The sequence below is a fragment of the Felis catus genome, chromosome E1, assembly GCF_018350175.1.
Source record: "Felis catus isolate Fca126 chromosome E1, F.catus_Fca126_mat1.0, whole genome shotgun sequence".
NCBI classification, from domain to species: domain Eukaryota; kingdom Metazoa; phylum Chordata; class Mammalia; order Carnivora; family Felidae; genus Felis; species Felis catus.
Genome location: NC_058381.1, coordinates 48241409 through 48255975, shown reverse-complemented (window position 1 = coordinate 48255975; position 14567 = coordinate 48241409). Strand labels below are relative to the sequence as shown.

The 14567-nt window shown below is 59.6% G+C and overlaps 1 protein-coding gene across 1 annotated transcript in view; it reads left to right on the top strand.

Annotated features, from left to right (window-relative positions):
* The first annotated feature begins 1040 nt into the window (after positions 1-1040).
* CACNG4 (calcium voltage-gated channel auxiliary subunit gamma 4) overlaps positions 1041-14567 on the top strand; it is a 58516-nt gene continuing 44989 nt past the window's right edge. Inside the window, exon 1 of the mRNA XM_003997094.6 lies at positions 1041-1312. Within this exon, the coding sequence (XP_003997143.2) occupies positions 1093-1312 (220 nt within the window). The 5' untranslated portion in view covers positions 1041-1092. The remainder of the gene's footprint in view (positions 1313-14567) is intronic.

The following is a 14567-nucleotide window of genomic DNA, read 5'->3' as shown; positions in this document are numbered from 1 at the left end:
CTGGGGTGTTCCTGGACTCAGGTAATAGAGCATCAGAAATGTAATCATGTTGGGGATCCCTCTCTTCAATCACGACCTCATCACCCCTCTGCAAAACAGGGATCCTGCGTTCTTCCCAAATGACCTCTGGCTGACACCTCTCTCTCCCCTCAACCCCAAAGTCTGGGTCCCCTGGAGGAGCTGGTGGGGGTAGGAGACACCCGGGTGGGGGAGGGAAGTGGCCGGAGGTGGGGGGGGGGGGTGGTGCTGGCTTGGCCTGCAGTGTCTCTCAGCTGTGACCCACATCTGGGGCTTCTGGACATCTGACTTGGACACTCCTACTGCCAAATTGCGCCTACACAATCCATCACCAGGTAAAGGCACAGCTATGTACACCGGGGAAAGGGGGGCCATCACCCGCACAGTCACACTCCACAAATGCAAGAGTCCCCAGGGCCATCTAGGGGAAGGCTGGGTGTCCTGGGTTGAGTAAGCGAGGTGGCTGGCAACGCGGTTTCCCTTCCGTCCTCCCGGGGAACCCGTGCCTCGGCTTCCTTCGCTCTAATAATGTGAATGAACCCTGGGAGAGGAGGCGAGAGCGCGTGCGAGCGCGGAGCGGGGAGAGGAGTGGGGGAAGAGAAAATCCGGGCCGGGGGGGGGGGGGGGGGTGGGGAGGGGGCGGAGAGGGGCAGAGAGGGGAGGCAAACCCGGGCGGGGGGCCGAGGCGCGAGGGGCGGCGCCGAGAGGAGCGGGGCGCGGGCCCGGAGCGCGGCGGCGGCGGGCGGCGGGCGGAGGCGCGGAGGGCGCGGGGCGGAGGCGCGGGCCGAGCCGGGAGGGCGGGCCGAGAGGGAGGAGCCCCCGGCCTCCGCCGCCAGCCCGCCCGGCGGCCCGCGCAGCCCTCACTCGCCGCCGCGCCTCGGAGTTTGAGCCCCGGCGGGGGCCCGAGCGCAGGCACGCCCGGGGCGCGGGGTCGGAGCGCGCAGCGCGGCGCCGCCCCCCGGCCCTCGGCCCCCCCACCCCAGCCCGGGCGCCCCCGGAGCGGCGCGCGGAGGGAGGAGGGCGGGCGGGCGCGGCGGGCCGGGCCGGCGGGCGGCGGACTATGAGGCGCCCACCATGGTGCGATGCGACCGCGGGCTGCAGATGCTGCTGACCACGGCCGGAGCCTTCGCCGCCTTCTCGCTCATGGCCATCGCCATCGGCACCGACTACTGGCTCTACTCCAGCGCGCACATCTGCAACGGCACCAACCTGACCATGGACGACGGGCCCGCGCCCCGCCGCGCCCGCGGCGACCTCACCCACTCGGGGCTGTGGCGGGTGTGCTGCATCGAAGGTACGTCCGGCCCGGGCACCCACCCACCCCCCAACACACAGACACACACACACACACACACACGCACACACACACGCGCACGCACGCACACCCTGCCCGGGGTGCCGGCCGGGAAGGGGGTGGGCGCGGCACTGGCTCCGCGCGACACACAAAGGAGCCGGAGCGAACGGGCGGGTCCCCTCGCGGCCAGCTGTGCACCAGCTCGGGGTCCCTTCAACCGACCCCACAAACTCTCCACGCACACGCACACCCCCTCGCACGCAGGCACAATGAAACACGCCGAAACTCACACGCGCGCGCGTGCGGCCCGAGACCGGAGCGATCCCGAGGGGCCGCGCCGGAGCCCCCGGGGGAGGTGGAGGATGGCGTGGGGGCGGGAGGAGGCTGGGGTTGGGGGGAGCCGACCGGAGAGGAGGGGAGGAGGAGGGGGAGGGGTTGCTTGGCAACCGGTGTCTGTGCGATTGCTATGGGAACTGGCCATCCTGGGGCGGGGCCGGCCGGGGGCGGGGAGCGCCGGGGCCGCTCCACGCTAGCTCCAGGCCCGGGCCGAGAGGTAGGGGTGGAGGCTGGGCTCCGAGCGGCTCGGTGCGAACCGGGTCGCCGGATCTTGACGCCGCCGAGACCCTGCTCCTCCGCCTACTCTTCTACGGGGCCCCGACCCGCTCCTCCCTGCTCGGTGGGGAGGGGAGGGGTGCGTCACCGAGGCCCCCCGCCCCCCCGCCCCCGACTAGGGGAGCAAGCCCTCGGCCCTGGTCCCTCGGCAGGGAGGCTGCGGGAGACCTCGGCCGGACACCGGAGGGTGCAGGGGCTACCCGAGGACCGAGAACTGCCTGGGAGGGGCGTGGCCACCCCGTCGGGGCAAGAGGGGCGGGGCGCTGCGCCCCTAGATGCGCGAGGAGGCCGAGTAGAAGGTGTTCTAAGGTGGGAATGCCTCTGGGGGCCGGGATTGGGTGTCCCGGGACTGTGGGGACCGCTCCCTCCGCGGGAGGGGGCCCGGACGCCTCCAATGGCGAAATGCGCCCGACTTCTGCGCCTCCCACCCGCCCCGCTGCGGGACTGGAACTAACAGGTGGCTGTGGAGGGGCGGTCTGGTCCCAGCCAGGTTGTGGACGGGTCTGCCGCTCGGGCTTGGCTTTCAGATCGGAGAAGGAGTGGGGGAAGTTGGCGGAGCGTTCCTTTCAGATATCCTTGGACAGAGTTTCCTCGTTCTTTCTCTGTAACCTTTTCCCGTGCGTTAACTCCGCCCCTCGGTTATTCGGGGAGTTCTCCCACACACCTAGGCTGCCTTACTGCAGCTACAGCCCCTGCAGATAGTTCAGCGGGGTTGGATCTTGGTGGAGGTTGGTAGGGAGGTTGGTAGAGATGGCCCTTTTCCTGGCCGCGTTTGGAGTCAGCTAAAAAGAGGCTTTGTAAAGCTGGGTCGGCTCGGCGAGGTTGAACTTGCTCCCTTTCCTTCCCCCTAGGCTGCACGCACAGGAATCCTGCCCACCTCCGCCCCCCACATCCTCTCCCAAGCGAGGCTGCCTTGCCCTTTGCAATTGGAGTTTAATGCCAGGGCTAAGTGGTATCTTGGAGGAGCGGGCATGTGCAATCAATAGTTTGCCAAACACAGGCACACAAAGGATCGGTGGGCCCACGATCACACCTTCCTCTTTTCTTTTGAAAAACATCATTTTGGGTGTGCAGTTGTTCAGATCACGAACACCTACTCTTCTCATCTGGAGAATGTACCCACGTCACTACCTGCCACGGCACCTGAATTAGACACAGAACAGGGGCTGCAGAGCCCCCACGTTCTACCCCACAGGCTCTGCGTGGCTCAGTGAGCCATGTCACTGTCACCACCCGGATGCACACGTGGACCCCAGGCCTTCCAGGCTCCCGGCGGAGACTGGAACTAACTCACTCCTCCTCGGTGGCAAGCCTGGCCTCTGCAGAGTGGCTGGGATGCCTCCTTTATTAATTCCTCATCCTCATTAGGATTGATGCTTCACTTAGCATCTTGCCAGCTGCCTGGAGCGTTTGCACTCGGTGTTCATCAAGAGAGCCCCGAGCTGATCTGGGCAGCTGGCTCCGCTGGCAGAGGGAGGGTGGGGAATTGCCATCTGGGGGACTTCACCGTAAGAACTGAGCTGCCTCTGTCCCCCCCCCTCCCCCAGCTCAGGGGTTCTGAGGGCCAAACCAGGCCACATCCAAAGGCTAGAACAACCCAGGGCTAGGAGAGCAGGTTCAGGATTCCTTGTTGTGGCTGGCTTTATCGTGACAGTCCCTCGACCTGGGTGGAAGCCGCCAGCTTATCTCCTGAAAGCACAGTCACCTGACGTCTGCGATGCCTCCACCTGCCAGCCGGCCGGGGTCCAGGCAGCCCAGTAAGCCCAAGCCACTCCCCGGGGGCCTGGTCACCCCAGTGTTGGCTTTGTGTGTCAAATGCATGATTTCCACCTGTTCTCTAGCAAAGTACCCCAAAGCTGTACGTGGGGAAAACAATGCAAAGATCAAACCTCTGAGCTGAAACTGGAAATGCTGCAGCAGGCAGCCAGCAAAGCCCTGGTTGTGACCGTGGGACTCCGAAGCTCTTGCTGGCAACTCACAAACAGCGGACTCAGTTTCCCAGTCGTTTCCCATAAATGATGTTGCTGGGCCAGGAGAGCCCAGGCCTCTGTGTGTTTAAGGCATCCGTGCAGTCTGACAGCCTCAGCAGGGCCGACATCGCCCCAGCCTCTCTCTGCTCCCCCAGAGCCGGGCCTCACCCCTCCGCCCGTCTATCGGACAAGCCAAAATACTCGAGCGTGCTGAGCCTGTGCATGTTACCACATGGCACGTTCACAACAGCCCTGAGAGGGTGCGGTCTTCACCCCCATCTGCAGCCGAGGGTACAGAGGCTCAGAGAGGGCAAGGCACTTACCCAGAGATACCCAGGTAGGAGGCTGCTGGGCTAGATTTGAGCCTTTGTCTCACAACAAAGCTCTTCCCACCATGTCATCCTGCCCTTTCCCAAACAGCTTCTGGGTTGCCATTAAAAATAGAACCAAGTACTTGACTACCCAGTGGAGCCTAGCTCTGAGGTTGGGCTGCCAGCAGCATGAAGGCGTTCAGAAGAGAAAATGTACAAGTGATGCCCAAATTGTATAACATACTCTCCCTTCCCTTCCCTTCCCTTCCTTTCCCTTCCCTTCCCTTCCCTTCCCTTCCCTTCCCTTCCCTTCCTTCCCTTCCCTTCCCTTCCTTCCCTTCCCTTCCCTTCCCTTCCCTTCCCTTCCCTTCCCTTCCTTTCCTTTCCTTTCCTTTCCCTTCCCTTCCCGTCCCTTCCTTTCCCTTCCCTCTCCTCCTCTCCCCTCCCCTTTCCTCCCCTCTTCCCCTCTCCTCTCCCCTTCCCTCCGTTTCTCTCCTCTTCTCTCTTGTCTATTTCTGTCTCTGTCTCTGTCTCTTTCTCTTCTTCCACCACATTCTGGACTAGCCCATCCTCGTCACAATCAGCCTCCTGCTCCCACCCTTCCCAGGACCCCACCTCATTCTTCCTCTGTGTCTTTGGCGACACTCAGCCCCAGGCTGGTGGGCATAGGAAAGGAGTAATAAGTCTTTGCGGACTTTTCTGTCAAAAGTATCACCAAGCAGCATTTGTTCAAGCTCTAATGCGCGTTGCAATCAGGCAAGGTATAGATAGAGTGGAAGCAAGAGTCATGGGGCACGTACTGTGTGCTGGGAACGAAAACCTCATGGAAACACGGGAGGGGAGGTGACTGGGCCCAGAGGGCAGCAGCGAATGTCAGCATGCCCAAGCCTCCGTGCCCCCTGTTAGCTCTGGGGTGTTCGCTGGGGCCGCTGGAGGCCAGGGTCCATGAGGGACCCAGACACCGCACTGCCATCAGGAGGACTCTGGTCCTGGCAAAATTCAGCCTCAGCCCCGCCCCTCCCCTCCCCTCCCAAGCTCCCCAGAGATGAAGCTGCCCCCCCACCCCAGACACCCACAGCTCTGTCAGAGCCTGAAGGTGGCAGCCTTGACACCAGGCTGACCCCCGTGCCTGCTTTGTGCCAGCTCTGTCCTGGGCACTGGCTGGGGAGAAGGTGCAGAGAGATTCTCGACCTTCTCCACCCTGAGGGCGGGAGTCCTATGTCCCAGTCATGTCCACCTCCCTCACCTGGGCAGCATCTCTCACACCAGTGTACCCAGACTGAATTCATAACATGGCACACAGAGAAAAAGAAACCATGAGTACTGCGCCCTGGGGCCAGGGGAGAGATGGGACAGCGGTAGGGGACTACCCGGGGGCTCCTGCCTGCCGAGGCCCCGCCCAGTCCCCGCCCACTTGCCCCGCGGCCTGGGGGCGGCGCTTCCTCCTCCAGGGCCCTTGGAACCCTTTCAAGGCAGGTGCTGGCCTTAAACTCCCAACATAGGACCCTTCAGAGAGCTTTTGATTCAAATAGCACCCTTTCCACAACCCACTGCGCTCCAGGCACCAGTTTGGGAACTTTTCCTGTGTTTGCTTTAATTTTCTCTTGCGATAACCCACAGGCAGCCTGTCCAGTGAGGCCCAGGCAAGTGAGAGCAGCCAGAACAGGCCTTCCCCAGCTAGTCCCCTCTCCCCAGGGCTCCCCTTTGCCCTCCAGTTTTGATAATAACAGCCATCCCTTAGGGCTGACCTTTGGGCAGGACTACATTAGTTCCTGCAATGGTCAATGCTTCGAGGTGAATATTATCTGCCTTTCACAGATGGAGGTTATGAGGCTTAAGATGATCACAGCTCTTGAGGATCACAGAATGTCTTCTGTCTGGATCACCGTGGAGGCCGGACTGACGAGCCTGGCCTCCCACCAACCAGAGGATGTCCTTTGTTTGAACCACACAGATTTGGGAAGGGGCAAGTAAGGGGCTGTCTTAGCTCAGGCTGCCAGAGCAAAATGCGATGAACCCAGTGACTTGAGCAACATTTATTTCTTACAGTTCTGGAGGCTAGACGCCCAAGATCAAGGTGCCGGCCGGTTTGGTCCCCGGTGAGCGCCGGCTTCCAGGATTGCAGGTGGTCCCCTAGTTACTCTGCCCTCAGGTCAGAGTGCTAGCTCTTGGGTCTCTCCTAATAAGGGTGCTAAATCCCATCATGAGGATCCCACCCTCAAGACCTCAGCTAAACCTAGTCACTCACCGCCAGAGCCCCACCTCCAAATCCCACAGGGGCAGGGGCGGGGGGGGGGGGGGCGGTTAGAGCCTCAACATATGAATGTGGAGGGGAACATCAGCATTCCTGTCCCTGCTCCCTAACAGGTGCTCACTCTAGTCATACAGGTAGGAGTCCTGGCAGTCCTTCTCTTGTCTACCTTCCCTTAATGCTCTGCTTTGTTCTTCACTGCTTCCTCTCTTCTTGTAAGAGAAAACCATATCCTTTTAACTAGATCCAGCTGACCTAGCGAGACGACTTTGGGGATCTTGGCGGTCTGATTCAATGGCCTCACCACAGAGCCAGCTTCGGAGAACCCCCGTGTGAGGGGCTTCAGCAAGGCTCAGTAGGAAACCAGCAACGCTTTAAAATAAGTCTCCTGGGGCGCCTGGGCGGCTCCATTCATTGATGCATTCATTCATTCATCCATTCATTTATTCCTTTGTTCCACACATGCTCACTGAACACCCGTTCCGTGTCAGATGTGTGAGGCTCTTGGCCACAGCCGCAGACGGGATAGACTCGGTCTCTGCGCTCCCGGAGCCAGCATTCCCATGAAGCTGACACTTTCGGGTACTAGGGAGGGTTAGGACGGAAACAGAGTGAGGGTGTGCTGGGAGAGGCTGGGGAGGGCTGCGGTCAGTCAAGGGGACAGGAAAGAGCTATTGGAGGACTGCAGGAAGACCTTCCAGGGAGAGGAAAAGGCAAGCTGAGGCCCTGAGGCAGGAGACGCTGGGCAAGGCTCCATCACCGCATGAGGGTATGGGGGTGTGGGGGCTCAGGAGAGGCTTCGAGATCAGGACTAGGATCAGTGCTCTGGGGAGTTTCAGGGAGGACAGTAAAGTGATCTGATTTATGATTTTAGAAGATCCTCCGGCTGCACGTGGAGAGTGGAGATTCTGGAAGGCGGGGGAGGCCACCAGGAGACCAGTCTGGTCATGGTTGCGGAGAACCAGACTGGCGGCCTGGGGCCAAGTGGCGGCGGCAGAGATGGGGACAAGTGGAGAGAATGATGGGGAGGAGGAGGTGAGGAATCCAGGATGCCGCCTGGATCTGGGGCCACGGCAGCTGCGGGACAGTGGTGCTGCGTCCGGAGGAAAGAGGAGGGTCGGGAAGGGAAACCGAGCACGTACCCCTCGGGGTTCCACATCTGGCACTGGCCAGCAGCATGCCCACCTCCAAAAGGCATGCTGGAAAGTACCGAGGAGAGTAACTCGGGAGGACCACCATGAGTCATCACAGCCCCGAGGGTTCGGGCTCAGGTTCATCATCAGCTACCCCTCCCCACGGGGGCGGGGTTTCTCAACCTCAGTACCCCGACATTTTGGGCTGGATCGTTCTCTGTTGTGGGGACCGTCCTGCGTGGTGTGGGATGTTTAACAACCTCTCTGGCTTCTGCCTACTAGAAGCACCGCCCCCCCCCCTCGGCTCGCCACCAAGCTGTGACAACCACAAATACTTCCAGACGCTGCCGGATGTCCCCTGGGCATGTGTGGGGAGGGGGTGGGGGGGGAAGCAAAATCAACCCCCTGCAGAGAACCACTGCTCTAAGGAAGCGTCATTTCGGAGGGGGGAAGGGAGAGACCCAGTTCCTGGCAGCCGGTAGGAGTTCCACCCGTTTCTCTTTTCTTCGAGAAAACAAATGTGGAGGGAGCCTAACCCTCCTGGCAGGGTGAGCTGGCCTCTGCCTACGTGATGCCCACTTCCCTTCTCTTCCTAAGATAACTAGCTGCAGGTGACCCACCTTACCTTGCCTGTGACACCCCAGCATGTGTCCACACTGGGGATGGGACCGCTCAGGTGCCCCGATCCTCGCACGCTGGAAGCAAAGACGCAAAGGAAACTCGAGGCGGGAGAGGCAAAGTGACTCACCCAAGGTCACACGGCGGCTGGCTCGTTCGTTCGTAACAGCCCCTGGAGCAGGAGAGGGTGTGGGGGCGGCCTGGTTAGGGCTTCGTTGGCACAGCTCACCGGCTCCGTCACAGTTAGCCCACAAACACACACTCCAATAAAGACGCGTGTGCACGGGCCAGATCCCCGGGAACAGCTTCACCAAGAGAACAGACTGGCCCTAACCCCGGGGCCAGGCCCAGGCCCCCCGCAGTTCTTGTGTTTCACCCCCGTGGCGCTCCGGGAGGCGCTGCGAGACAACATCTCTCCTGAGCGGCCAAGTCAGGACATGATGCCAGATGAGAGACGTTCTTTTCCTCACGCATCAATTTCTCCGTATGAAAAACTTTGCAAAGCTGTGAAAATGACATCACGTGATTCTCCCCTGGTTAGTTCTTCTTCCTCCAACCAAAAAACAGAGGAAGGAAGAAAGGGACAGGATTAAAAAAAAAAAAGAAAAAGCAAAGTAGGTGAGGCACTAGGACGGAAGTAGAACCAAGAGCAGGAAGATAAGGTGATGGTTGAGTCCGACTGAGCACGCAAAGTGCCTGCTGCAAAGGCCGGCCGTGTTGCTGGACATGGGCCACATGCTTGTCTCTGAACCTCCTGGGGCCGGGACAGAGAGGAGAGCGTGACCAGCTGTAAGGTGCCAGTGTGCACGTAATAAAGGAAATCACTACTGAAGAGAAGCCAGATCGTCTCTGTTACAGAGGCCTGGGACAAATGAACTCCCTGTATCCTTCTGTTGCATCCTAATAGACTCTGTTGAAAAGGCAGCGTGGGGTAGAGGCAGGAGGCCAGGTTTGGGGGAGAGAAGACTTGAGTTCAAATCCCAGCTTTCCCAGGTAGCTGTGCAGCTTTGGGCAGGTTACTTAACCTCTCTGAGTCGCTCATGTGTCTGGAAAATAAGATAATGAGACAGCAGATGTGAAAGTGGCCAGTGCACACGTGCGGAGTAGGCGCTCCCCAAACACGATGCTCGTCAGGACAGCCCTGGGGAGACTCGGGGCCTGCCCCTGGCCTCTGTATTCCACCAGGTTCCCGAGTGTAGGCCAGGAGCCAGATGAATGTAGTGCCCACCTCCAGTAGGGGGCTGTGGGGAGGCCTGAAGGTCATCCTTCACCTGGTAGCTATATCTCTCGCTGGATGCTAGCCATCCCTGCCCCTTTGCATTTCGAGGGCACTCCACAGTGTCAGGACAGGGCTGGGGTCCAGACGACCCTCTGAGGGAAGCTCCAGGGATTCTGCAAAGTAGACAGCACCTCCCCTGCATGACCCCAACTCAAAGACGGCAGACTGTGACTCCATACTTGGCCTCAAGTGGCCTTGGCATCAGGCCTCCTCCTGCCCTCCTGCTTCCCTGGGGCCGGGATGGGGCCTGGGAGCCGCCCTGCTGGGGTCCTGGGTCAAAAGAATCCTCTGATAGCTTCTGCTACCCTAAACATCAGGATCTCTCTGTCACCCCACTACTCTCCCCCACCCCCGACTTCTGTCCATCCTTCAAGCCAGCCTCCCCCAAGAAGCAAGCCCCAGCTCCCTCCTCGGGCTCTTTGAGCACGTATGCCCCCAGCCGCAGAGTTTGTGCACCGGCTCGTAAAGCTTTGGATTTTATGACTTGTTTTTCAATGTTTGTTTATTTCTGAGAGAGAGAGGGTACAAGCTGGGGAGGAGCAGAGAGAGAGAGAGAGAGAGAGAGAGAGAAAGAGGCAGAGGATCCTAAGCAGTCTCTGCACGGTCAGCTCAGAGCCTGATGCAGGGCTCGAACCCACGAACCGTGAGATCATGACCTGAGCCGAAGTCAAACGCCCACCAACTGAGCCACCCAGGCGCCCCAGGCTTTGGATTTTAACTGCAGCCGCCCTCCCCCCTCCCCCACCTCGAAGGATTGCCGACCTGAAGCGAGGCCTGTCACACAACATCCACCCTCCTGTGCCTCTCACCACGCAGAGCCTACAGAGGTAGAGGTACTCCAGAGTGCTCTCCAGGTGTCCCTCCTCCTTCCAGGCCACTGTCCCGTCTCTGAGAGTGTGGAGTGGGCGTGGGGAATCTCTTGACTCAAGCCCAGCTCAGAGCCTGGGAGAAAACCGATTAACTACAGCTGCCCGGCCTCCCTGGCTCACCTGCCATCGTTCTTGCTCTCTGTCACCTCCTCGCACCCCCGGGGAGAGACGCAGGGCTGGACGCCCATCCCAGCTCACCCTTCGGGCCCCCATTAGGCCACACGGAAGTGGCAGCATCGGACGGCCAGCCCGAAGTCACGCGGACCCGGGTTTGAGCCCAGCCTCTGCCACTTGTCAGACAACCTCTAAACAAGTTCCTTCGTGGTAAGACAGGGGCGTGGGCATATTAGCCCCTGGGATCGTTGCAAAGATCGCATGGGAAATCTTTCCAAGGGTTATGTACAGAATTACCTTCAAGGTGCCTGGCATCTTGTAGATATTCAAGGCGGGATGGCCTTCTCCCTATCCCCATGCGTCCCGGACTTTGGAGATGTTCCCAGAAGAAAAAAGTTTGCAGCCGATTTGAGCGAGGCCCCGGGTCCGCTCAGCGGCCCCCAGGGTCTGGGAGTAGGAGACGCTGGGCCAGTGGAGAGCACGGCGTGGTGCCATCATCTCGCAGAGGCAGAACCGCTCCGAGGGGCTGCTGTGAACCATGAGATCGGAACCGGGGGGATCTCAATTAGGAGTCGACATAGGGTCTGCCGTCAAGGTGGTCCCCGTGGCGAGGATGGCAGCCTCCCAGGCCGAGCGTCCCCCCTTCCCACCTCCTGGCAGGCAATGGGGCCACGGCCGTGAACTCCAGGGCGGCGGGATCCGGGCTGTGATGCAGGAGGACAGGCTGCTGGGCTGTGGGAACACTGAAATGAGAGTCAGGAGACCCGTGGCCTGATCCCAGCTCTGTCGCTGATCGTCTGAGCCGTCTTCTGCTTGTCCCTTAACCTCCTAGAGCCTCACATCTGCTTGTCTGGCAAACGGGCAAACGATACCTATCCTTCCCTCCATCTTTTCTGCCTCCCCTTCCCTCCCTTCTTTCTCCTCCTTCCCTCTTGCCTGCCTCATCCCTCTGTCTGTTCCCCTCCCTCCCAGGGTCATGCGAAGAAGAGACTTGGGAAGGTGCTGTTAAGACACAGTGGCGGTTCCCACAGAGGCACTGCAGAGGGGACAGGCAGCCTTTCGTGGAAACATTATTGGCTTGGCCTCTTTTCACCCTGACAACCTTGGCCAGGAGCCACATGCAGGTGGCTGCTCACGTGTCAAGTGTGCTGCTGGTGGCCAGTGTGGTCTCTCCACGACTCCTCTCCCACCCTCTCGGTGCTTAGCCTGCTTTGGATTCTGGGTCTCCCTCTCTCTCTCTCTCTGCCCCGCCCCCGCTCATGTTCTGTCTCTGTCTCAAAAATAAAATCAACATTAAAAAAATTAAAATCTGTAATCAGATGACATCCTTCCCCAGCTTGCCACCTTTCAACAGGCCCGCAACCCACTTGTGGTCAAGTCATGCTAATTCCCCGGTGTCCGAACCCTGCAGATACGGCCCCACTGGCCTCTCTGACAGCCCCCATCGGGAGCTTCACTGTCCAGAAGAAAAGAGTGATGGAAGGTGATATCTGGACCAAGTCCACGTGATGGTTAATAGGACGGGGGCTGGCGAAGGTGGTCAAAGAGACGTGCATCCGAATCCTGCTCTACCCTGCATTCCCTGCGGCCTTGGGCAAATTCCCTAGCTTCTCGGAGCCTCAGTTGCCTCATCTGTAAAATGGGCTACAATGATAGACACCCGCCCCAGGCAGTGGAGCCATTCCCCGAGACACAGAACCAAAGTGGAGGAGCCTAGGGGGACTGGAGACAGGAGAGCTGGACACGGAAGGACTGAGTGCACAGGGTGGGGGACCACCCCACTCTGCAGGGATGAGGCGGGGCGGGCCCGGAGACACAGATGTGGAAATCATCTGCTGGGTGGATGAAAACAGTTCCCCCTTGTGATGGGATGTCAGGCTGTCAAGGTTGAACCTCGGTGCCTTCGGTTCCCCCACGGGACCCGTGGCGCTGTGGCATTTGTATTTACTGAACCCAAACTCGGTAAAAAGCAGGCAACAGGTTTTCTGTTGTCGAGGCTGTAACATAACACAGGAGGTGTTATGGAGATCCTGAAATTTCGGCACTCCTTGCTTGTTTGAGGAGTTGGTGGGGCAGGGGGGAGATCCAGACCGTTTAAAATCAAGACTGTCCTAGAAAAATCCAGACCCCAGTAACAGGTCGTGTGCAAAGGATGTGAAATGACTGTTGTCACCAGGGTTGTATTCGAGGGCTGGGGACTTGGGGACTCGGAGCTCGTCTGTGTGTTCAGAGCTCTGCTGACACCCTCCTTGAATTCTTGATCACTCTTGAACAAGAGGGTCTGCATTTTTCGTTTTGCACCGGACCCCATACATGACACAGCCTCTCCCGAGTGTCCTTCTGCCCTGAGAAGAGGCTTTGATGAGAAAAACAGGACAGGGAAGCTGGTGCTGGAGGGTCCTGGGGTTGCACTGAAATTGGCGGCTGGGGTGGGGATCGGAGGTGGGTGCTGGAACCAGACCTCACCTGTTTCTTGTCTTTTTTTCTTCCAAGGGCCACCCCCAATGCTACTCAAAGCCAGGGGCTGCCTTAGAGGGCAGTATTCCTTAAAACTCCGTCACTGTTAAGCATTTATGGGGCATATGCTGAGTGCCTGGCTTCGTGCTCGCACTGTGGGTACAGAAAGCCCTTGGGGAATTTACCCTCTGGTTCCGGGGAACCCCACAGGAGGCAAGAGGGCGGCATCATACAGGGCAGGGTGTGGGGAGCATCGGACCACACCTGGATGTGGGGTCCTCCTCCTGGGGACTCTAACCAGACCTGCCTCATGGGGTCATCAGGAGGATCCAGAGAGGAAAATACACGCGGGGTTCCACACACATCTGCTTCACGACGGACTTGAAATACCCAGCAGCTGTTATAAGCGGCCTCTTGGAGAGGAAGGAGGGCATGGGGGCGGGGCAGAGGGTTCATATCCCGGGGTGAGTGGGGTTTGAAGCCAGGCTCCACCTCCTGCTAGCTGTGGGGCCACCAGCCGGTCATTTCACAGTGTCTGTGAGCCTCAGTTGCTTTCTCTGCAAAATGGGGTGTTAGCAACACCTTCGGTGCAGATTTGCACACAGGAGCCGGGATGAGCCAGGAATAAAGTGTGCAATGCCCGGTAGTGATTGGCATTTACTAACCCGGAGAATGCCCTGCACGTGGGGGCAACGGGAAGGGGTCCCCCCACCCCCACCAGCGCCCGTGAGGATGGGTCTCAGAGGAAGAGAGTCTTTGCCGAGCCCCCACCCCAAAGCACAAGCAAGGAGAAGAACACGGATCCCTGAGGATTCCTCGGGGACATCTCAGGACACCCAGGCTCCCTTCCAGGGGCCAGACAGTCCGGCCAAGGCCGTGTCACCAGCTCATCTTTGCCACGCGATGGGGGGAGGCCGCCCCGCGCTCGCTTCCGGCCCTCGCTCTGAAAAGCCCCGATAACAAGCGCACATTGACGGCCGGGTTCCCCTGGGCGAGCGTGCTGTTCCCGGCTCGCATCTGAGCCCTCGCCCGAGACATTTTCTCGCTTCAGCAATTTGGCATGTCATACAAAGGGGCTCTGATTTTTCCTGATGTCCAACTCCTCTTGCATGAAAAATAGCTTTTGTTGTCTTTCTGCCCACGGATTCCTGCGTGTGAGGCAAGGCCAGATGCCTGGTGGGCGAAGAGTCCCGTTGGCTTCACCGCGTGCAGGGTCTCTGTCCTTCCACCTTGGCGGCCCCTTGTGGCCCGTGGCCCTGAGGTTCGGTCCCTCCGGGAGGTGTGCGTCCTGGCCCCTGGCCTGTCCTCCGCCTTCACACGGATCAGTTCCTCTTCCTACTTGGTGGCTGTGTCCCGGGGGTCCCTGTTTGGGTTGCAGCCACTCCCACTGTCCCCATAATCACCACACCCACCCGGCCAACCTGTGGGTCCCCTTCTCTGAGCATCCCACCCATCCCAAGCTTTTTGTTCTTCCTAGCCCCCAACCTTCCCTCCCTCCTTCTCCCTCCTCCCACCTCTCTCCCTGCCTCTCTCCCTTCCTTGCTTTCTGCCTTGTATTTCTATTTCTTCCCCTTTCCCTTTGCAGGGTGCCATTTTCCCCCCCACATTTATTTATTTTTGAGAGAGAGAAAGAGCACGAGT